Here is a 22,338-nt window from a genome sequence, read left to right on the forward strand (position 1 = left end):
GGGCTCCCGGAGCTCGCTCAGGGCTTGCGCTGGAGAGAGCATGGCCACACTGCGCAGGCTGCGAGAGGTTCCCCGACACTTGCTGGTCTGCGAGAAATCCAACTTCGGCCATGACAAGTCGCGCCACCGGCATCTTGTGGAGACGCACTACCATAATTACAGGGTGAGTCTGGCCGTCGTGGGCCACTCAGGAAGTACCCCGTCTCCGGGAGCTGGAGAGATGTGGGGAAAGTCGCGTTCAGTGAGGAGCCCGCCCTCAGCGCGAAGAGGGGCGGGGCCCCGCGCTAGGCACTTTGGGAGCTGTAGTCTCTAAACTATTCCGAGCTGGTAGTTTGCAGAGCTGCAGGACTACAACTCCCAGGATGGGCCGGGAGTAGGGGCAGTGTCCTGTCCTCGCAAGGAGGGGCTGGGCGATTTGCTCTGGGCCGATTCCAAAGCGTCGCTGGCTACTTTGGCCCCGCCCCCGGTGGAACACTTTCTTCGGAGGGAAAAGTCAGGCACGGGCCTCTGGAGTTGAAAGGCTGTGACGTATGCCACGTGGAGCCGCGGACTGGCTCCAAATTGGGGCCTCGCGCCCCTCCCCACCTCTTGATTCCTTCTCCCACCTCATGGGAGCATCTTGCCGAGTCCAGACCCAGGAAGCACATGCTTTTCTAAACTGTTTAGAGGAACTAATTTTATCTCTGAGAAAAGTTTCCACTTTGCCTGTTACCTTCTGTGGTCTCCAGCTGGAGCGCGCTAGGTTGTCAGGTTTAGAGTGAAATGAGTCGTGGTGTCCCTGTTTGCAAGCATAATTTAAGAGCTTTACAGGGGGGGTAACTTTGGCTTTTGCTTCGTAAAAATGTCAGCCGCATGGGGCGCCTTTCTGCAGATGTGGAAATTGAGGCATCAGTGAGGTTAATTATTGGTTCATCCAGCATCTGGCAAGAGAAGAGGAGAATAATCCAAATGTTAGTCAAGGGTCTAATGGTCCGTTCTCACCAACCCATTTAAGTGGTGAGGCCTCCAAAAACTCGACTTAAACTGGTTTAAGCCTTTTACTTTTACTTGAAATTGATCAGGCTAATCTCCACCCAGGTCTGACTGGCAGTTTCTCAGAGACACAAATGGTGACCTTGGTCCCTCAGGAATAGACTGGTGTTTGAGCTTTGGGAGAGCACTTTTCAAGGTGTGGAGCATTTTGGCCACATTTGAAACTGGTTAGGCTTAACATCTCTGCCTTAGATGGAAAGCTCCTCACCAGCAGCAGTCAGGGTGTGTGCCTTCTCCCGCCTGGGCTGATCTGTAGAATTCTTCTGTCTAGAAAATGGAAATAACCAGGAGCACTTATGCTTTCGTGGAGCCTGTTAATGATTGATGTCCCTAATTTCTGTAAGCCCTAAAGGACAGTCCCTTTGATTCCAGCTGGTACCAGGATAAACAAATCTAGGGATATTCCATTGTACTAGATTGCCCTAAAAATTAGAGTAGTGGACAGGATATAAAAGATATTGCTTATTTGCAAAAGAAATGCAAGCAAGAGCTTTCTATTAATTTTTTTTTTCTCATTCAGCTTTCCTGTAATGTTTGAATACACAAATAACATGAATTGTCAAATTTCTTTTTTCCTGAGACTGGTAAATTAATTTAAGAGTTTTGTAGAAACCTGTGGGGGAATAGTTAGCAGCCTTCATATGTTACAGCATCCCTAAAAAGCTGGGGGTTAATCTACATGAAAATAAGGCTTATTTATATTACACATTCCAATAGGTTTCATTTCTGATTCCTGAATGTGCGATACTATCAAAAGAACTGAAAAACCTGGTCATGGAAACCGGACCCTATTACTTTGTGAAGAACTTACCTCTTCATGAGTTAATTACACATGAATTCATCAACACCTTTGTGAAGAAAGGTGAGGAAAACCTGATCATATCTATGAACGTGGCAAGCTGAGGAAGGATAGTTAGATCACATCACAATACTAGGGGTCTTCCCTTGTCTTCAACAGGGCCTCTGGAGATGGTCTGTGTGGTCAAGTGCGTGCATCGCCCCCCTGCCCTCAGTGTTCTCACCCTACACTTTCTGGCGCTCTCTTTAGGTGGTGGTTTCTGATTACACTTGTTCACAAGTGTGGCATGGGGATGTTATAAGATGAAGGTATCTCTCATCTTAAAACAAGGATTCAGGAAGAGGAAGGTCTTGGGATCTGTGTGTTCAGATACACTGCTTTTAGGTGTGTGGCTGCAGAGACCACTGTTCCCACTCAGTCCCCACTCAGCAGTCTCAAAGGGTTCATCTCCTGATGCAGCCACAGCGGCTGTTCACCAGGCGGTGTGCCCGTTTATGGCTCAGTGCCTTCTGCTTAGATTTTGTGGCTCTGACCCTCTTCTGCTCACCCCATTTCCATTCGTGTCTGCTGGGTTGATTTCTCTGTTGTAGTTGTTTTGTAGGGGCCACTTGTTTGAAACTGTATGTCAGTGTCTTTAGGGAATGCACCCTCACTACATGAATCACTGTGAGTAAGCCCCTTATCTTGTTGCCGGCCCTGTGTCTGTCCTCTGCATGGAGCTATGAAGAATCCAGTTCCTTGCAGTTCCTCTCCTTCAGGTGCTGCTGGCACTGCTCGAGAAACTGGACATGTTGTCCCTGGCCCCATCAACTTTATTCCTTTCATCTGCTCTGAAATTCGGTACTAATTTGTTAATAATGTGGACACTGGCTGCAACAGGCACTTTTAACTATCTGAACTCTTGCAACAGCTCTCCAAATTAGGGCTATGATCCCCATTTTACAGGTGAGGAAACTGAGGTTCAGAGAGGCTGCGTGGCTTTCCTAACCTCACACAAGTTCCTGGCGCATTTTGAAACTTTACCTGGAACCCTTCCTCTCAAGTGTATACATTTCCCTAGTGTTCTACTTTGTGCCTCTGCCAGCATCCCCGGGGGTACGCACTCCACCCTGAGTCCATTTTCTGCTTGATGGCAGTCACCTGGCACAAATAGGCCCTGGGGGGAGGGGGGGGGCATGAACTAGCTAGAGTGTGGCCTCTGTGTCCTCCAGCTCAGCCTTGGCAGGTTTGAGGTTGATTGAGTGAGCTGGAGCCGTGGTGGATACTGACCTTTAATCACCTGGAAGATTTGTTACAGTGTAAAGATAATCTGCTAAATTTTTGTAGGTGTGATTTTTTTTTTTTTCCTTAATTTCTGGTCTGGGCTCTTTCTCTTATAGGTTCGTGCTATGCACTAACATACCATACAAATATTGATGAAGATAATACAGTTGCCCTGCTGCCAAATGGTAACAACACTCAGTCTTTTCTTTGATTTTAGAAGAAATACTGTAAAAAAAAAAAAAAAAAAAAGTCAAAACTCCAGATTCATTCCCCTTCTTAGAAGGAATTATTGTTAACAATTAGGAATTATTGGTGTTTATTCTTCCTGACATTTTCTTTATTTTTTTTAATGTTTTATTTTTGAGAGACAGAGAGAGACAGAGAGAGAGAGAGCGAACAGTGGAGGGGCAAAGAGAGAGGATCTGAAGTGGGCTCTGTACTGACAGCAGAGAGCCTGATATGGGGCTTAAGCTCATGAACCATGAAATCATGACCTGAGCTGAAGTTGGGCTCCCAACTGACTGAGCCACCCAGGCTCCCTTCTCTTGACATTTCCTATAAATTTATAAACAGACATAAAGCTTGTTCTTTTTTTTTTTTTTTTTTAACATAAATTTCATTGTATTACATTGTTTCTCAGTTTGCTTTTTTCCCCAATATGTCATAGACATCTTTCCATATCAGGGCATATAGTTCTGACTTACTATTTTTAATATTTTGAAGGTATTCCAGTGAATAGATATACCATGATTTAACTATTATTTCTTTAATAAAAATGTACATATTTCTGTTTTCACTATCATAATATCTGTGTATGTATAATACATTAAAATATCCTTCTACATAAGTAAGATGTATGTATAAATAATATCTTTGTATCACAAGGAAGATCCTTGTATGTAGTTTATTACCCTCATATCTAACTGTTGAATTTGCTGTGTTCTCTGTTCAGTCAGAGAACATGTCATATTTTAGCATCTTTTTTGGGGGAATTATTTGATTTTTAGGGAAATTAATTTTATCACTGGATAAAGATACTTATGAAGAAACTGGACTTCAAGGTCGTCCATCTCAGTATTCTGGCAGAAAAATCATGAAGTTTAGTAAGTATTATGCTCCATCAGTTTCCAACAAGTCAGTAATCGTCCTGTAGCTATTGAAGTTTAAATGTTTGAATTGCTGCTGTTCTTTTTGTTCAGAAGAACTATGGCTTTTTCTTGTCTTTAAAACTTCTGACTCAAGGGGCTCTAGGTTGAGCTTTGGAGAGAATAAGATTGCTGTTGTATCTATTTCTCTGCAGCTGTAGGCTGAATCTTGTACAGATCACAGAGTTGGAATGGTCCATTAAATATATGTTTTGGGCCAAAAATTCAAAGTAATGAACCCAACATAAGAGTCTACAACTTGTTCTTAATAAAGAATTTCCTTTACTTTCACCTAATTTTTATGATTACTAGTAGAGATTCACCTGTGAGTGAAAAGAGATGGTTCTACTGATAGTGTCCAGCTTGAACATGAATAAGTGAGGCTGCCACATCCATTGGTAGATTTAGGATTGACTTCCCAAGGACCTCTGCTCTTGGTCTTTGACCTAGGAAAAAGTATGAATTTAAAACAAGGCAGAGTTTTGATTTGGTAAACCAAAGGAGTGCAAGAAGAACAAAATAATTTTTACTATTCACAAAATTCCAAAAATTCTGATGCTTTTTAATACAACACTTTTGCCACAGTGTAGGCTGTAGTATATGTGAATGAACGATGTATTCCTCTTTCCATTTTTTAAGTTGTTTCCATTGATTTGATGGATTTATCCCTTAACCTGGATTCTAAGAAGTATGAAAGAGTTTCTTGGTCCTTCAAAGAAAAGAAGCCCTTGAAATTTGATTTTCTCTTGGCTTGGCATCACACAGGTATGAAAAATATGTAACAATACAATGACTTGGAAATCCAATTATTGATTAAAGGGGGGTAATAGAGAATTCAAACAGGTGATTCATCCTTATGGTCTAGGATATTGTATACATATATGCATAAACATTATTCAGGAAGCTGCTTGCAGCCCTCTGCCCTCTCCAAAAGCTACACATCAAGATGATCTAGGCCCACAGGCATCTGCCTCCATCACCGTGGGGTATGTTTGGATCCAGAGATGATGGCTTCAGAGCAGCTAACTCTTAGCTGTTTCTCCTCTTCCTTCCTGCAGCTTACCTCAGATAGCCTTGGCTGCACATTTTTAAATAACACACATTCTAAATACAAACTGTTGATTATGGCAAGATAATAATCAGGCAGACCATTCATTGTCAGGTTAAATTTGCCATAACTTGAAATTGATTGAACGTTAAATTTAGTTCAGGGGTCCCCAGACAATGTTGATTTGCTTACAACTGCCATGTGCCTTGGTCCTTTTAGAGTGTATCTTTGGTCCATCACAAGATTGTCATGGGTCAGATCATCAGTTATGATGGTGTGGTACTCTGTTTTGGAGAATAGGGAGACACATAGGTCCATTTTGGAGATCACGCCTATCCATCTGCTCTTCCTCGGAAGTTTCTGGTCACTGGGTGCTGTAGGTTGCTTGCATGGCTCTGGAATGCTTCAGTGCTTCTCCTACTTATGGTAGAGATACAAGAGGGCAGAGACACTGACTGACAATTCAGTTGCTCGAAGTGTTCATTGAGTACCTTCTGTATATTGGGTTCTGGAGAGTTCTGTGTTCCTAAGACTGCATATTATTCTAAGGGCTTATCAGGAACTGGGGAAGGTCTGAGATTTTCCCCACTTGTAAGCTAAGAAGTTAGCCTGCACAGTCTCATGGATGCTGGCAGAAGGTACGAGACTCAGGTCAGAGGCAAAGGATTTAATTATTCATAGTGTCAGTGGCTGGACTATGAGCATATACAGTAGTGCACCAAGTCCCAGTACCTACAGGGTGATACACAGTGGGCCAGGTGACACCCGCCCATGGAGTGGGCTGCATTACAGAAGAGGAATCCGGAACTCCAGTCTTATACTGGCCAGTAAGCCTGCTGACCTTTGCTCCTGGTGGTGGGGGATGGGGGTAGGTGGAGTTGAGATGGAGAGCAGATTATTTCTATTGCCCTGGACAGTAAGAAAGCCTGCCTGTTGCTCCCCCCACTAAGGGGGCCACTACTGCTGTCTCCCAAGGCTGTTGGAAAATCCGTGAAGATACATTGATTTTACTGGGTTTTTAAAGACAAGCTCAGATGAGATGCTGCCATCGTTCAGTTCGTCTTGTGCTTCCTTTAGAGAGATTATGCAAATAAGCTCCTCTCTGTAGAGTTCACTAATTTTATTTATACACAAGTGGTGCTTTTTTATTTAGTCAGTCAAAATTCTCAGATTAGGGCACCTATGATACTACTATGGGTTGGACGTGAAAGGGTTACGCGTTTCCAGGAAAAGTGAAAGAAAGCGAATGTTTACAGAACTTTGCACCAAGGAGCCCAAAGCAACTTAAATGATTTTAATTTGAATACAGCTTTGCACACCCTCCTTCTGCTTTACTTCATCCCGCCTGCTCCCCGGAACTGTCGGGAGGGAATGGGGTGGTTCCAGGGATTCGCCGAACTTGTTTCCAGTACTCACATGGCCTTTTATGGTGTGTTCTAAGGTGCAGAAGAATCAAGGATGATGTCGTACTTTTCCAGTTACGGAATTCAGGAGCGGCAGCCGCGAGTAGCCCTGAGCACGGCGAGCGAGCTGCAGTGCCCGGTGCTGCGGAGCGGCGAGCTCGGGGGAGCCCCGGGGGCGGCTTGCAGCGCCCCTGAGCTCCTGGACTGGCTGGGCGCCGTCTTCAGTAACGCCCAACTGTGCGTCTGGGGGGCCCGGGCTGGGGCGTGGCCAGCTCTGCGTTCTTCATGGGGGTTTATACTTTGAAAATGATCAGGTGGGAGATAACAGAGGTATTTTCTTTCTTTCTCTTTTGTGTGTGTGTGTGCTACAGAAATAATGAGCCGAATAATTTCGTATCAACCTATTGTTGTCCTCAGCCGAGCACGGTGGTGGCAAAAGCTTACTTGTGTACAATCACTGGGTTCATAGTTCCAGAGAAGATACGTCTCCTGTTGGAACAGCTGTGGTGAGAACTTTTTTTTTGCCTTTTAGGTCTTGCTTGTTCATGCCAGCGTGACATGTCCGGGGCAGGGCTACTGTTCCAGATCGCAGGGCTCTCTTGCACACGTCTTCTCTTTTTTCCTCACTTGGGTGCACAGTGTGGTAACATTATCATCTTAAATGATGTGACTGTCCTTGGTGAGAGGAAAATTCTGTTTATACTTAACAAAAAGACAAAGAGCAGAGTTTAATTAGGCTTCTTGAAAACAAGCTGTTCATTTTTCACGTCATGCTCCAAAAGTTATAATACCACTTAGGAAAATGGTGATACTCTATGGAACACGTTATGGTCTGTTTTAAATGTTAGAGTTCTGCGAAGGTTTTTTTTGAAATGGGGTGAGAAAGCAAGTTGACCATCTTTGAAACCAAATCATGTCTAACATCTGTTCCCGCTCTTAACATCTGCCCAGGGCAGGGTTCACATGCCAGGGACTGGACACGCAGGATGGGGTGTGTGGTTGGGGTCCGGAAAGGTACTCTCTAGAAAAAACGCCACATTGTATCTAATGTCAGGAAACTCCATTCCCGTATTAAAAAGACTATGAAGTAAACATAACGCCTTCGCAGTCTTCACTTTTCAAATGTCTAAGATTTAAGTCTTGAGGGTTTTCTAAGTCTAATACCCCTTTTCACTTACTAGTTTAGTAGTTTGATTTTCCTCAATAAGAAGGTTGGATTTTAGGGGCACCTGGGTGGCTCAGTCGGTTGAGTGGCTGACTTCAGCTCAAGTCATGGTCTCGGGGTTCATGAGTTTGGGCAGGGGTCGGGCTCTGTGCTGACAGCTCAGAGCCTGGAGCCTGCTTTGGATTGTGTGTCTCCCTCTCTCTCCCCCTCCCTTGCTCATGCTCACTCTCCCTCTCTCTCTCTCTCATTCTCAAAAATGAATAAACCTTAAAAATAATAATAATAAAAAGAAGCTTGGATTTTATTTAAATCCAGTAAATTATTCTGCAGTGTTGCCGTGAACACAGACTGTTGAGCGAACAACACTGTTAAATGGAGGGAAACTATTTTTATACACTTCTGTGGTTTTTTTTTTCTTTGCATCTTACATGTTGTTCCATAGTAAGCGTAGGAACTGCTGAAGTTGGTTTTGTGCATTCTGTATTGGTTAACGTTTATTGAGTTCACCACATAGTAATTTGAATGTAATTTGTATCTCTTAATTTTTTATCAATAGAAGCTAAGGTCTGAGCTTCATTGGAACATCAGAAATACCACTCATTCTGAATAAGTGAAAATATAAATGTGAACGTTCCTAGCCCTCCCGTTTGTTAAGATTTCTCTTTCTTTTTCAGTCGCTACTTTGATGAACCAAAGTTAGCTCCTTGGGTTACATTGTCAGTTCAAGGCTTTGCAGACAGTCCTGTTTCGTGGAGAGAAAATGAACATGGTTTTCGAAAAGGAGGAGAACATTTATACAACTTCGTGATTTTTAATAATCAAGACTATTGGCTTCAGATGGCTGTTGGGGCGAACGATGACTGTCCACCATAAAAACTACAAAACCTTAAATCACGTTTGTGTATGTTTCTGTTTAGTTTCAGATTTCTTAATGGTAAAGGGCTGTGTGTTCACCCAGGCTTGTATGATGATGGCATTTCTACTCTTGACTTAGGGCCCATCCTGTGAGTGCAGCTGGGCCTGACATCCAGTACAGATCTCATAGTTGACTACCCCTGGTCAGCATCAGTATAAGCACAGAGGTGTGGGTCACTACATGGTAGAGCAGAGCAGGATGGCCAGGGAACAGGCGCTGTTGGACCATTGGGTAAGATGTGTGCCATTACTCAGGCGTATGATTACAGGTTTTTCACATAATAATTAGATTATACTTCTCAGGGCCAGTCCCTGTTGTTAAGTGCTGATTGTGTATCACCTCATTTATTTCTCACATGAACCCCAGGAGGAAATAGTGGCACAGAGTATAAACAAGTGAGCAAGATCACGCTGGCTGTGGATCTGAGACTTGACCTCAGGTTAGCTGGTTCCTAAGTGTGTGTTCCACTCTTGCCTCTGGATCAAGGAGGGGTGCTTCGATACTGTATATTGTAAAGCACAAGTCAAAAGAATTTTTTTTTCCAGCTGTGGCTGATAAGGACCAGCTGAAAACAACTAAAACTTCTGGAATACATATCAAGAACGATTTTTAAAAATGGATTGATGAGCTGCAAAAGAATTTAAGAATTCTCAAAAAAATTTAAATATTCTTTTTTTTTAATGTTTATTTTTGAGAGAGAGAGACAGAGTGTGAGTGGGGGAGGGGCAGAGAGACAGAGGGAAACACAGAATCCAAAGCAGGCTCCAGGCTCTGAGCTGGAGGGCTCAATGTAGGGCTTGAACTCATAAACCGTGAGATCAAGACCTGAGCCAAGGTCAGACACTCAACCGACAGCCACCCAGGCGCCCCAAGAATTCTCAAAAAATTTTAAATGGAGGTAGAAACACAAAGAGGTAATTAGGATACTGGTGCCACTTTTCACCCTTATGACATTTGCCAAATATCAAATTGAACTTTGTTTTTCAGCACCTGGGGTGGGGAAGGGCCAGTAGCACAGCTGACAAAACTTAGGTCCTGCCCATGGTAGGGGGAGTGATAGGAGACCTCACAAGGCTGAGACCCCAAAAAAGACAGTGTAAGGGTGAACAAATCTGTTTCCTCCCTCTCCAATCTCCCCTTGTCCTCCTTCACTCCCCCCACCCCCCCGCCCTACAGATAGCGAGGAAGATTGCTTATCCTGAAAACCCATCTCCCCTGAGGATATGTATATATATATATATATATATATATATATATATATATATATATGTGTGTGTGTGTGTATATATATGTATACATATATGTATATATGTATATGTAAATATATAGCCACATTCAGCCCCCAAACTGATTTGTTTGCACAGCCTGGGTAGTCTAAAAAAGTGTCATGCTGGAAATTTAAAGTGATACCAGGTTTTTAGTGCCTTCCAGGTGACAGAAGCAAACCATTGTCTTTGGAGGAACTCAGAAATAGTTTCAAGGAATGCAATTTCACAACCAAAAATCACAAACATGTAAGAGAGACAAGAGCCAGCAGAAACAATGGACAAAAGAAGCAGGCCTACAGACTTAAGCTATTAAGACTTACCAGACATGGGGTGCCTGGGTGACTCAGTCGGTTAAGCATCCAAATCTTGATTTCAGCTCGGGTCATGATCTCTAGATTGTGAGATCAAGCCCTGCATTGGGCTCTGTGCTGAGCGTGGAGCCTACTTGAGATTCTCTCCCTCTCCCTCTGCCTGTCCCCCACTTGTGCATGCGCACGCACTTTGTCTTACAAAAGAAAAGACTTAACCAGACATAAGAGTATGTTTTATATTTAAAGAAATAAGAGAGATTAAAGAGCATGAGAGCAGATGGGAAAAGGACCAAATGGAAATCTAGGAATGAGGAACACCATAATTAAAAGTTAAGTGGATTGACTAACATGACAACAAACTAGGTACCACTGAGAAAATAATAGGAAGAAATAAGGATGTTTTGGACTTGCAAAAGACTGTATCACCAGCAGATACTCACTACAAAAAAGATGAAAGGGTGTTCTTCAGACGGAAGGAAAATAATCCCGGATGGAAATATAGATCGTCACAAAGGGATGAAGAGCAGAGGAAATAGTATGAGTAAATGTATGATTTATTATTTTTAAAGCTTCTTTAAGAGGTAATTATAAACAATTATAGAAAAGTAGCATGGACTTTATAATATATGTAAAAGCAAAATGATGACAAGAAAGGCTAAACAAGGGGGGGGAAGTATACTATAAGCATACTTATAAGGGTCTTATATTAGATGTAAAATGAGAGAACTATAATTCGAATGTAGGCTGTGATAAGTTAAAGATGTATACTATAAACCCTAAAGCTACCACCAAAATAGCCAAAAGATTATAGCTGTGAAACTAACAACAGATGAAATGCAATAAAAAAATAATAGATTAATCCAAAAAAAAAAATGATAAGAGGTAAAAGAGTAGAGAACAAATGGAATAAATAGAAAATAAATAGCAAGGGGGGCACCCAGGTGGTTTAGTTGGTTAAATGCCTGACTTGATTTTGGCTCAGGTCATGATTTCATGGTTTGTGGATTTGTGCCCCATGTTGGGGTCCCATGCTCATTGTGGAACCCACTTGGGATTCTTTCTCTCCTGTCTTCCCCTCCCATGCTTGTGCTCTCTGTCTCAAAAAAAAAAAAAAAAAAAAAAAAATGTGTATATATAAATAGCAAGGTGATAGACTCCAACCTAACCATACCAATATTCACATTAAATGTAAAGTCTAAATTCCCCAATTAAAAGGCAGAGATTGTCAGATTGAATTTTTAAAAACTACATTAGGGGCATCTGGGTGGCTCAGTTGGTTAAGCGTCTGACTCTTGGTTTCGGCTCAGGTCATGATGTCACAGTTTCATGAGTTCAAGCCCCACATTAGACTCTGCGTTGGTAGTGTGATGCCTGCTTGGGATTTTCTCTCTCTCCCTCTTTCTCTGCCCTTCCCCCACTCGTACTGCCTCTGTCTCTCTCAAAAACAAAAATAAAACCTATATTATGTCTTCAAGAAATGTACTTTAAATATAAAAAATAGGTTAAAAATAAAAGGATAGAAAAAGATACACCATGCTAACACTAGTCAAAAGAAAGCTAGAATGGGTATATTAATAACAAAATGGACTGTAGAACAAAGAATTTTAACAGGGATTAAGGATTATTTCATTATGATAATGGAGTCAGTTAATGAATGTAACTGACAGCAATCCTAAATGTTTTTGCACCTAGTAACAAAGCTTCAAGACATGAAACAAAAGCTAACCAGACTAAGGAAAAATGGATAATTACACAGTTATCAAAGATTTTATTACTCCTTTCTAAAACTGATAGAACAAGTTGGCAGAATAAAAATATAGCAGACTTGGATGACAATATCAGCCTATTAGACCTAGTTGATATTTGTAGAACATTCCACACTAACACTGCAGAATACAAAAGTGCACATAGAATATTTATGAAGATAGACCACATTGTAGCCCATTAAAAAATCATAAATTTGAAAGTATTCATCATAACAAATTATGTTATTTGGTCATAGAAGAGTTATGTTAGAAACCAATAAAAGGAAAAAATCAAAAAGAGAGCCTTGAAAATCCTCAAATATTTGGAAATTAACTCACAAGTCAAAGAAATCTAAAGGGGAATTAGTAACTTGAAGTGAATGAAAAAAATTGTAGGTTGCCACTAAAGCAGTACTTACTAGGGAAACTTGTAGTAGTATATACCTGTATTAGGTCTCAAATCAGTGACCTGAATTTCCACTTTAAGAAACTAGAAAAATAAGAGCAAATTCAATACAAAGTAAGCAGAAGAGGAATAATAAAGATCAAAGTGGAAATCAATGAAATAAAAGACAAAAACAATAGAACAATCATGGGGTACCTGGGTGGCTCAATCGGTTGGGCATCCAGCAACCTTGGCTCAGGTCATGATCTCGTGGTTTGTGAGTTTAGGCCCCCCAGTCAGGGTCTGTGCTGACAGCCCAGAGCCTGGAGCCTGCTTCAGATTCTGTGTCTCCCCCTCTCTCTGCCCCTTCCCTGCTTACACTCTGTCTCTCTCAAAAATAAGTAAACATTAAAAAACAAAAAGAACAATAGAGAACAATCAGTGAATCTAAAAGCTTCTTCTTTGGGAAAAAAAGACCAATAAAAAATCCAGCCAGATTGGTGAGGGGAAAAAGAAAGAAGAGAAATTACCAATATAAGGAAAGAGAGAAGTAACATCCCTACAGATTCTACAGATATTAAAAGGAATATTAGGAGCACCTTTATGCCAATAAATTCAAAATCCTAGATGAAACCAACAAATCCCTTGAAAGACACAAATTCACAGACCTCACCAAAAAAGGAGCAGATAACCTGAACACCCTACAGAAGAAATTAAAATTACAGTTTTAAGACCTTCCTGTAACAAAAATCCAGGTCCAGGTGGCTTTAGTGATGGGTTTTACCAAACACTTAGGGAAGAAATAATACTAAATCTGCACAAACTTCCAAAAAATCAAGGACAGAATGCTTCCCAACTCATTCTATGAGATGAACATAACTCTAGTACCAAAATTATCCTGATACCCTAGCCAGACAAAGCTACAAGAAATACTACAAGAAAAGCTACAAAGCGATATTCCACATAAGCATAAATTCAAAAGTTCTAAGGAAAAGTTTAGTAAATTGAATCTTCTGTAATAAAAAGATAATATATCACATTCATAGGATTTATCCTAAGAATGCAGGGCTGATACAGCGTTCACACAATCCTCTCAATCAGTACAGAAAAAGCACCTGACAAAATACCATCATCTATTTCTGAGAAAAACTCAGGCAAACTAGGAATAAAGGGCACTTACCCCATTTGATAAAGGGCATCTACAGAAACCATAGAGCTAACATGTTTAATTGTGAAAGACTGAATACTTTCCCCCTAACATCAGGAACAAATTTGGGATGTCTCTATCCAACATTATACAGGAGATTCTAGACTGTACAACTGGGCAAGAAACAGGGCATCCAGATTGGAAAACATAAAAGAGGACATGATTTTCAGTCATGTAGAGAATGCACAATGGAGTCCACAAACTATGCATTAGAACCAATAAGTGACTTCATCAAGGTTGTAAGATACAAAGCAATGTACAAAAATCATGTTTGGGGTGCCTGGGTGGCTCAGTCGGTTGAGCATCTGACTTCAGCTCAGGTCGTGATCTCACAGTTGGTTAGTTTGAGCCCCGCATCGGGCTCTGTGCTGACAGCTCAGAGCCTGGAGCCTGCTTCCAATTCTGTGTCTCCCTCTCTCTCTGTCCCTCTCCCCCTCGTGCTCTCTTTCTCTCAAAAATAAATGTTAAAAAAATTTTTTTTAAATCATGTTTGTGTATGTAGCAACAAACAATTAGAAATTGAAATTAAAGATCCACATTTACAACAGCTTAAAAATGTATTTAGGGATAAATGTGACAAAATATGTGATAGACCTGTATATTGAAAACTACAAAATATTGCTATAATAAGACGTAAATAAATAATAATATATACCTTGTCTGTAGATTAGGAGATTCTGTATTGTTAAAATATATTTCCAAAATACAGATTCAGTATAACTCAGTATAATCCCAATCCCAATCCAAATCCCAGCAGACTATTTTGGGTGTGTATATATATAAATTGACTAGCAGATTCTAAAATCTCTGTACTGCAGTGGACTTAGAATAGCCTCCAGGGCTGCTTTAGAACTTGACAATATTATCACCAAAAGTTTCCAGCTGCTCCATTCCCTGCCCCCACATGATGTAAAACCTCAGCCCAAGCAGGAAGTCAGAAGGTGTTTTTGTTTCAGTATGTCCCTCTTATTATCTGTAAGAGTGCATGCCAACTGAGAGGAAGTGTTGTAATAAGGAAGTTAATTTAGGAAGTGTCAATTGAAGTTGGAAATAAGATTTATTGCTGTTAATTCTTTGGAATAATCTGGGGTTGGTTAGTGTTTTCAAACTGTACCTGCCAGTTGATACCATTATCATCTACTTTCCATATAAGATTAAAATGAATCTGATATAAAAGGATTTTCTAAAGACTGAGTTGATGAATTTATATGCATAGGAAAATAGACTTGTAGATCTCCAAGGAACAAGTGTCAAGAGGTTTCTGTAAGAAAGGAAGAGAGAAAGAGAGGAGGAAAGAAAGACCTACAGATTACCAAGGCAGTTTTCTTAAATTTAGAGCAGGGACATGGTAACACAGCAACCGACCAAAAAACCTATGCCAGAAGCATCCCTTTTAAGGAGCTAAGATCATGTTCAAATTCTTTTAGTGTCATTTGCTGGGACTTGGGGACCAGAGGGACTATTGCAAGCATATTCCTAGGAATCCAGATCAGGGGAAAAGGTTACCCTTTGGATGCAAAGTTACTGCTGTATTCATCTTAATAAATAAAATTAAATTATTTGGCAGAAAGCCAAGTGTGACCCACCCATTTCTGGGGAAATGACCAGAGGTTGAAGATGATTATTTTCATCTCTTGTAATTGAAGAAATATTTGCCTTGTTTTCCTACTGCCCAAAGTTGGGATTTTCCTCCTTCTTCTGGCATGTTGCCTCTAAACTCATGTGCCATTTTGACCACAAAGCTCCCTGGCTTCTTTGGAGACATGAAACCAATGGGATATATATATTTATATTTATAAAATAAATATATTGTTATATATTACAAATATTTATTATGATGAATTTACTTACAATTATGGAGGCTGAGTGGTCCCACCATATCTGCTATCTGCAAGCTGGAAACCTAGGCGAGCTGAAGGCATGGTTCACTCCAGCTCAAATGCCTGAGGACTAGGAGAGACAATGGTGTAAGTCCCAGACCAGGGGAAAAAGACAGGTGTCCTTGCCCAGCAGTCAGGCAGAGAGAGTGCAAATTCTCCCTTTCTCAGCCTTGTTGTTCAATTCAGGCTCTCAAGGGATTGGATGAGGACCACCCACATTGAGAAGGGCAATCTGCTTTACAGAGTCCACTGATTCAAATGCTACTCTCATTTAGACACCTTCCTCCCAGACACACCCAGAAAAAATGTTTAGCCAAATATCTAGATACTGCAATGGTCTAGTCAAGTTGACACAAAATTAACCATCACACTCCTTCATGAATTACTTTAGTCTGTTGTAGTGTTAGTCAAATTGTTGGTGTGCCTTCCTTCTCCTTTTGAAGAAAAGCTATTCAGGAGGAGTGTTGTCTCTACCTTGACCTCATTAGCTCTTGACTCAAGCTAACATGGTGGACTATTACCGCTGAAGGAGCTGAATCAACATTCTGGAAGGGATGAAGTTTCAGGTCAGCTAGGACTCTTCCCCTGGGGAGGAAATCCACTTGGGAACTCCCTGGTCTTGGAGCTACTCTCTTTTAGCCCCACCCCTTCACCCCCTGGGCCCCAACTTGCCAGTTTGGGAAGATATCGCTCAAAAGGACACCAGCTTTCTTTGGCTAGAGGTTGGTAGGAGCCACATCAGGAGAATGCATTACTTTATAGAAAAAACCATTTTCTTAAATACAGCCTGGTGCCCCTTTCATGGGATAGCTGTTCATGCATTGCTTCTACAGAGTGACTACCCTTGTTTTAGGACAGGAAAAACTCCTGGAAAAGACAATTGGGCTTGGGGTAGGATTGATTTTTTTACTTTCTCTTTTAACATCCGTATTAGGGGTGTCAGTGTAGGAAGTTGCTGCTGCAATCCATCACAATCACTTGAGCACCATTAGCAGGGAAATCCTCAGTGAGAAAGGTGGAAATGTAAAGAAATTCAGGGACTGGAAATCGGGGCTATCATTCTATTAGCATCTGTGAGCCCTTTCTGAGGGAAAAACAGGCACACACAAAAAAGTATATTCCTGCAGACTTCCGTTGTTTCCCTCAACTAATGAGGTAAGTTGGAGCCCTTTCATTTATGAAGAACTCACATCTGGTTCTTATTTCAGATAACAATTGGCAGCTTCAAGGCAGTGCATTCTGTAAATCTTAGTAAGTCTCTTGGCTTTTAGGCCAGGCTGCCTGATACTCTTCTGGGTGAGAGACCCAGATAAGATTTGGAGGGCTTGAGAATGTAGGGCAGTCTCTTGGGTCTATAAGCAGACAGAATTTATGATGTTTCTCATAGGCCTCTAACATGTCTCAATATCTTTGTTCCTGAGGGAAAGTTGTGGGCAGATAATGCCTTCTGAACTTCCAATGCTTGTCTGTTTCTCAACTGGTAAACTTTGCCCCTGTTTCATTTTGGATTCATTCTAAAGTTTTCATAATAAAAGTACAAGCCAGTGTATTTGATTTCATGATAATAGCTGACATTTACTGACCACTTACTGTGTGTTCAGGCAAGCTAAGCATTTTATATACATTCCTTCGGTGAATGCCCACTAAGGACACTTGAAGCAGGTGTTACTCACATTTTGCAGATAAGGTTAGAGAAATTAAGTAATCTTCCCAAGGCGACATGGCTAAGTAAGCAGCGAAACCAAGAGTACAAATTAAGCTTGATTGCATAGCTGTAAGTTTCAAACATTAAGACATGCTACTTCTCACAAATTTCCTTATTTCTCTGTGATTACAAAAATGAGATTGGGAAGATGAAAAGGAATTGTGTCAGCTATCCATTGTTAGGTAACAAATCAGCCTTACAATTGAACGGCTTAAAATAACAACAATCTATTATTTCTCATGACACTGCCAGTTGACTAGAAGGTCTTCCGTTTTACCTGATGGTGGGTTGGCTGGACAGTCCAAAATGGCCTTACTCCCATGGCTGGCAGTTATGTGGTTACTGACTTAGATATCAACTGGGGCTGTTGGCCAGAGGCCTCAGTTGTCTCCTACAAGGGCCCTTCTGTGTGGCTGCTTGGGTTTCCTCACAGCATGGTGACTGTGCTCTAAGAAGGAACATTCTAAGAAGACAAACCCCTGTGAAAGTGCTTATCAAGGTTCCACTTTTAGTATCCTTGCCAATGGCCCATTGGCCAAAGTTAGGCTCATGGCCAAACCCTGAGTCAATGTGGGAGACTATACAAGATCATGAATTTAAGAAGGTGTGGTTCACTGAGGGCCACCAAAATAATGGTAACAGACATTAGGTGATAATATTTTATTTACTTGAGAAGCATTATTCTCTTCCTCTCAGGCTAATAATACCAAAGTTCACCCATTAGGGTTTCAAATTACATATATATCCATTTACATATAAATTTTGAAATTTTGAATGGTGGTAATGGTGGTATTCAGGCTGTTAAATGAATCAATAATTGCAAGTTCATTTACTAGTTTAATATTCTCTTTTTTAAAAAAAATCTTTTTTAATGTTTTATTTTTGAGAGAGAGAGAGATGGAGTGCAAACAGGGGAGGGGAAGAGAGAGAGAGAGAGAGAGAGAGAGAGAGAATCTGAAGCAGGCTCCAGGCTCACAGAGCCTGATGCGGGACTTGAACCCACAAGCCGTGAGATTGTGACCTGAGCTAAAGCTGGATGCTTAACTGACTGAGCCACCCAGGTGCCCCAATATTGTCTGCTTTCAAGGAGAGTTAGCTGGTTAACACAGTCATTACCTTGTTTGATATTCACAAAACCCCAACTATTTTATGATCTCTACTTTACAGATGAGAAGTGGAAGTAACTTGGCCTGGGTCACATGCCTGATTCTCAGCAGATCTAGTTTTGAGGCACTGCTGGACTCCAAAGCCATGCTCCTTCCTCTTCTCCAATCCACCTCTGGTGCTGAATGCAAATCTGGAGAGCTGAGGAGTAAGCAACACAGGACACTTAAACGTTTGTAAGGAAGGGTGCTGTTTCTTTTTCTTTCTTTCTTTTTTTTAAAAGTAAGCTCCATGTCCAACGCAGGGCTTGAACTCATGATCCTGAGATTGAGTTACATGCTCTACCTACTGAGCCAGCCAGGTGCCCTGGGTGAAGATTTTTTAAAAGCAATTGCAATCAAGTAGAAGAGGAAGCTCACAGGAGGAAAAGTCTGGAGGCTTTGTTTCATATTGTGCTGATGTGTTAAACTAGTGGGCCTGGTCTTAACCTTTCTTCATCTATAGCACACACACACACACACACACACACACACACTCACACACTCACACACACACACATATATATACATATAAGTTTATTTTTGAGAGAATGTGCACGCGCATGAGGTCAGGGGAGGGGCAGAGTCTGAGACAGAGAATCCCAAGTAGGCTCCATGCTGTCAGTGTCCGTACTGATCAGGAACCGTGAGATCATGACCTAAGCTGAAATCGAGTCAGAGGCTCGGGGCGCCTGGGTGGCTCAGTCCGTTAAGTGTCTGACTTTGGCTCAGGTCATGATCTCAGTTCCTGAGTTCCAGAGCTGCATCGGGCTCTGTGCTGACAGCTTGGAGCCTGGAACCTGCTTCGGATTCTGTGTCTCCCTCCTTCTCTGCCCCTCCCTTGCTCTCTGGCTCTCTCTCTCTCTCTCTCAAAAATAAATAAACATTAAAAAAAAAAAAAAAGAGTCAGAGGCTCAACTGCTTGAGCCACCCAAGCACCCCAATCTTTTGATTTAAAGTGAGAGACGTGTGACTCTTCCTTTCACTTGAAAATGTAGGGGCTGTTGTAGGGTGATTAATTGGCCTGATTTCAATACTGCTGTGTCACAGAGAATAGGGAAGCCCAAGAAGAGGGAGACAGACTAGAACACCTGGTTGGCAGAACAGAACACACCCAACGTTTATTAAGTTTGCTTGTTATGTGGACTCAATTCGTGGTGACCCCAAATAATCACAGTAGTAATATCAAAGATCACAGGTCACAGAGTACCATAAAAAATATAGTAATCACGGATAAGTTTGAATTATTGTGAGAATTACCAAAATGTGACCCAGAGACAAGAAGTGAGCAAATGCTGTTGAGAAAAAATGGTGCCAGTAGACTTGCTTGACAAACCTTTAATTAAAAAAAAAAAACAAACAAACAATATCTGCAAAGCATAATCCCATGAAGTGCAATAAAACGAGGTCTGCCTGTAACATAAAATATACCACCTTAACCACTTTTAGGTGAACCATGCAGTTAACTACGTTCCCATTGTTGTGCAATGGATCTCCAGAACTTTTTCTTCTTGCAAAACTGAAACCCTAGACCCATTGAACAGTTTTCAGTTTCCCCTCCTTCTCAGATTTCAAAGGGAGAAACTGGTGACCTGAGAATTCACCCAGGTGACACATCTTCTTGGAGTTTTTCATCAGTACCTTGTGCAGATCCACGTGTGATGCCTAAGGACTGAATTCTGACCAGTGCCTAAAGGACAAAGAGATTAAAATAACAATACACCTTGTGACAGGCGGTGCTGAGCACCTGTGGGCATTGTACCCCCTTGATTCTCCCAGTGGCTCTATATCCCTTATCAGCAAGTCTGTGCATTGAGCTTCTCTTAACTTTTATTCTCATGGCCATAGGTTTCCATCATTTTTCTTTCCTGGGATGGTGGGTGCACTTTGTGCACTGTGCTCCGAGGAGCCTGACTCAGTGTGTGAAATGTGGATGGGCTGTGCTGAGACAGAGCCTTCACTCTGGACATAAGCAGGGCTTGGTCTTTAGCTGATAGTAAGCATGCACACTTAGCAACTGATATTCCAATGGCAGAGTGTGCATCAAGAGGACCCCGGGCTTTTGTATTCTTCTACATTGGATGAATGAAGCAAAGAAAAACAAAGCAGGCAGTAGGAAATTTCAACTCTTCCAGACTGCAAAATGGGTGGGAAGATGGAAGGATTAAGGAAGGTGTTGGGGGTCAGAGCCCTTGGATTAGGGTCCCTCGAGGGGCTGGCAGGCTGGGTCCTACTTGGGAAAGGCTCCAGCCCTCCAGCAGGGCAATAGAGGAGCATCCTGGGTGGTGGTGGTGGGGCACTCGCCCCCTTCTGGATCCCACCGCTGAAGGAAAATACCCACCCACTCTTTCCAAGAGCTGCCACAGGTTCTGGCCCTGGGGTTCCTTGGATTCCTTGGGAGCGAGGTTACCCGCGCCTCTCTTCCATCAGCCACTGTGCCCTCGTTGTCCACTTTAAATTTTTTTTTTAAGTTTTTATTTATTTTTGAGACAGAGAGAGACAGAGCATGAACGGGGGAGGGGCAGAGAGAGAGGGAGACACAGAATCGGAAGCAGGCTCCAGGCTCTGAGCCGGCAGCCCAGAGCCCAACGCGGGGCTCGAACTCACGGACCATGAGATCGTGACCTGAGTCGAAGTTGTATGCTTAACCAACTGAGCCACCCAGGCGCCCCTCGTTGTCCACTTTAACTGGCCAATGTGGAGACTCAGGGTCCAGACCCAGATCCTAGCTCCCAGAGTAAGTTTTGGAGAAAGCACCTTCACATTTCTTGAGTCTCTCTCTCTCTCTATATGTAGTGGAGGCAGGAAGGGGAGCCACTTGAAATATCTAGAATTATCTGAGGTAGATTTATAGGTAAAGATTCCTTTCACAAAATGCTGTTTTTCATTTTTTCTTTCTTCAGAAAGATGTTTTTCAAAAGGAAGCATGATATTTTCACCAAGATGGATATTTTACATCACTTTGGGATGTTCATAAACACCGTTTGCTTTTGTGCAGCCCAGGAAACTGAAAAAGAGACAGCAGTGAATGAATTTGTCTTCCTTCTTCTTTCCTGAAAGATAGACAGCAAGTGGCTGCTTGATAAACCCAAGGCCTCTGTGATTAAACAATATATAACCACGTGGAACCAACAGGCGAAAGAATCGGTTTTCTGACAAGAACATTTTCAGCCAAGCAGGGGGATTAGCTGAGGGGACCTGCTCCCCTTCTCTAGGGAGACCAGTAGCCTCTGGGCTTTCAAATGCAGCCACTGTCCTGCCTCAGGCATCTTCCAGAAGAAAAATGCATATTTATGAAGCCTGAATTTTATGTAAAAACAAGACGAAGGGACCAGTTGGAATGGTCCTGCCAGAGAGGGAAAACATCAATTTAAATATTTGATTTGCATCCAAAATTCATTCCATCAAAGATCTGGCACCCGCAGCCGTCTGCTGACCTGTTTGAGAAATAACGCAGACGTTTCTGGTGTGCCTGTAAAACAGCCTGAGCTCCCCAGGACCTCCGGCTCAGAGTATGGGACAGCTTACCCGAGTCCCAGGATAACGTGGATTCAAAACCAGCAGACACCGGGCTGCCCTCAGCCGCTGCTTCATGCTGTGCCTTCGGGGCCTGACTGTCCTCAGTCTCAGCCAAAATGGGGCCCGAGGTTGTGTGGGGGATGGGCTGGGAGCCAGCCGCCCACCCCGGCGCCTCCCCACTGCTCCTCTGCTGCCTTCGGGTCCTTGAGCAGCAGATTTTCCCGTGCTCCTGCCAAAACCCAAGACAGCCAGTGAATAATCAGCTGCAATTTGTAAACCCATTCCATTTTGCAACTGCTGTTTTCATTCAGAATTTTCTGGAATTCCAGTGGCCAGCCACAGCAGGTTTTTTGTTTTTTGGGTTTTTTTTTGTCTTCAGACTTGCAAGGCACTTGGCCCTCTGCA

At 42.2% G+C, this 22,338-nt stretch overlaps 1 protein-coding gene across 1 annotated transcript; it reads left to right on the top strand.

Annotated features, from left to right (window-relative positions):
- Positions 1–40: 40 nt before the first annotated feature.
- On the top strand, positions 41–9,056 carry RPP40 (ribonuclease P/MRP subunit p40). The gene is made up of 8 exons (XM_060614900.3): positions 41–163; positions 1,750–1,894; positions 3,211–3,279; positions 4,102–4,197; positions 4,879–5,004; positions 6,729–6,927; positions 7,062–7,196; positions 8,530–9,056. Exons 1-8 carry the CDS (start codon positions 41–43, stop codon positions 8,726–8,728), a joined length of 1,092 nt encoding a protein of 363 aa, XP_060470883.1. The 3' UTR covers positions 8,729–9,056.
- The last annotated feature ends 13,282 nt before the right edge of the window (positions 9,057–22,338 follow it).

The sequence above is a fragment of the Panthera onca genome, chromosome B2, assembly GCF_046562875.1.
Source record: "Panthera onca isolate mPanOnc1 chromosome B2, mPanOnc1 haplotype 2, whole genome shotgun sequence".
NCBI lineage: Eukaryota > Metazoa > Chordata > Mammalia > Carnivora > Felidae > Panthera > Panthera onca.

What these genes read in the sequence shown, in the direction of transcription:
- RPP40 (XM_060614900.3), top strand. Translation starts at nt 41, where the DNA reads ATGGCCACACTGCGCAGGCTGCGAGAGGTTCCCCGACACTTGCTGGTC. An exon ending in AGTTGCCCTGCTGCCAAATG is followed by an intron (nt 3,280 to 4,101) that starts GTAACAACACTC and finishes TTTGATTTTTAG; the next exon opens with GGAAATTAATTTTATCACTG. An exon ending in CTCCTGTTGGAACAGCTGTG is followed by an intron (nt 7,197 to 8,529) that starts GTGAGAACTTTT and finishes TTTCTTTTTCAG; the next exon opens with TCGCTACTTTGATGAACCAA.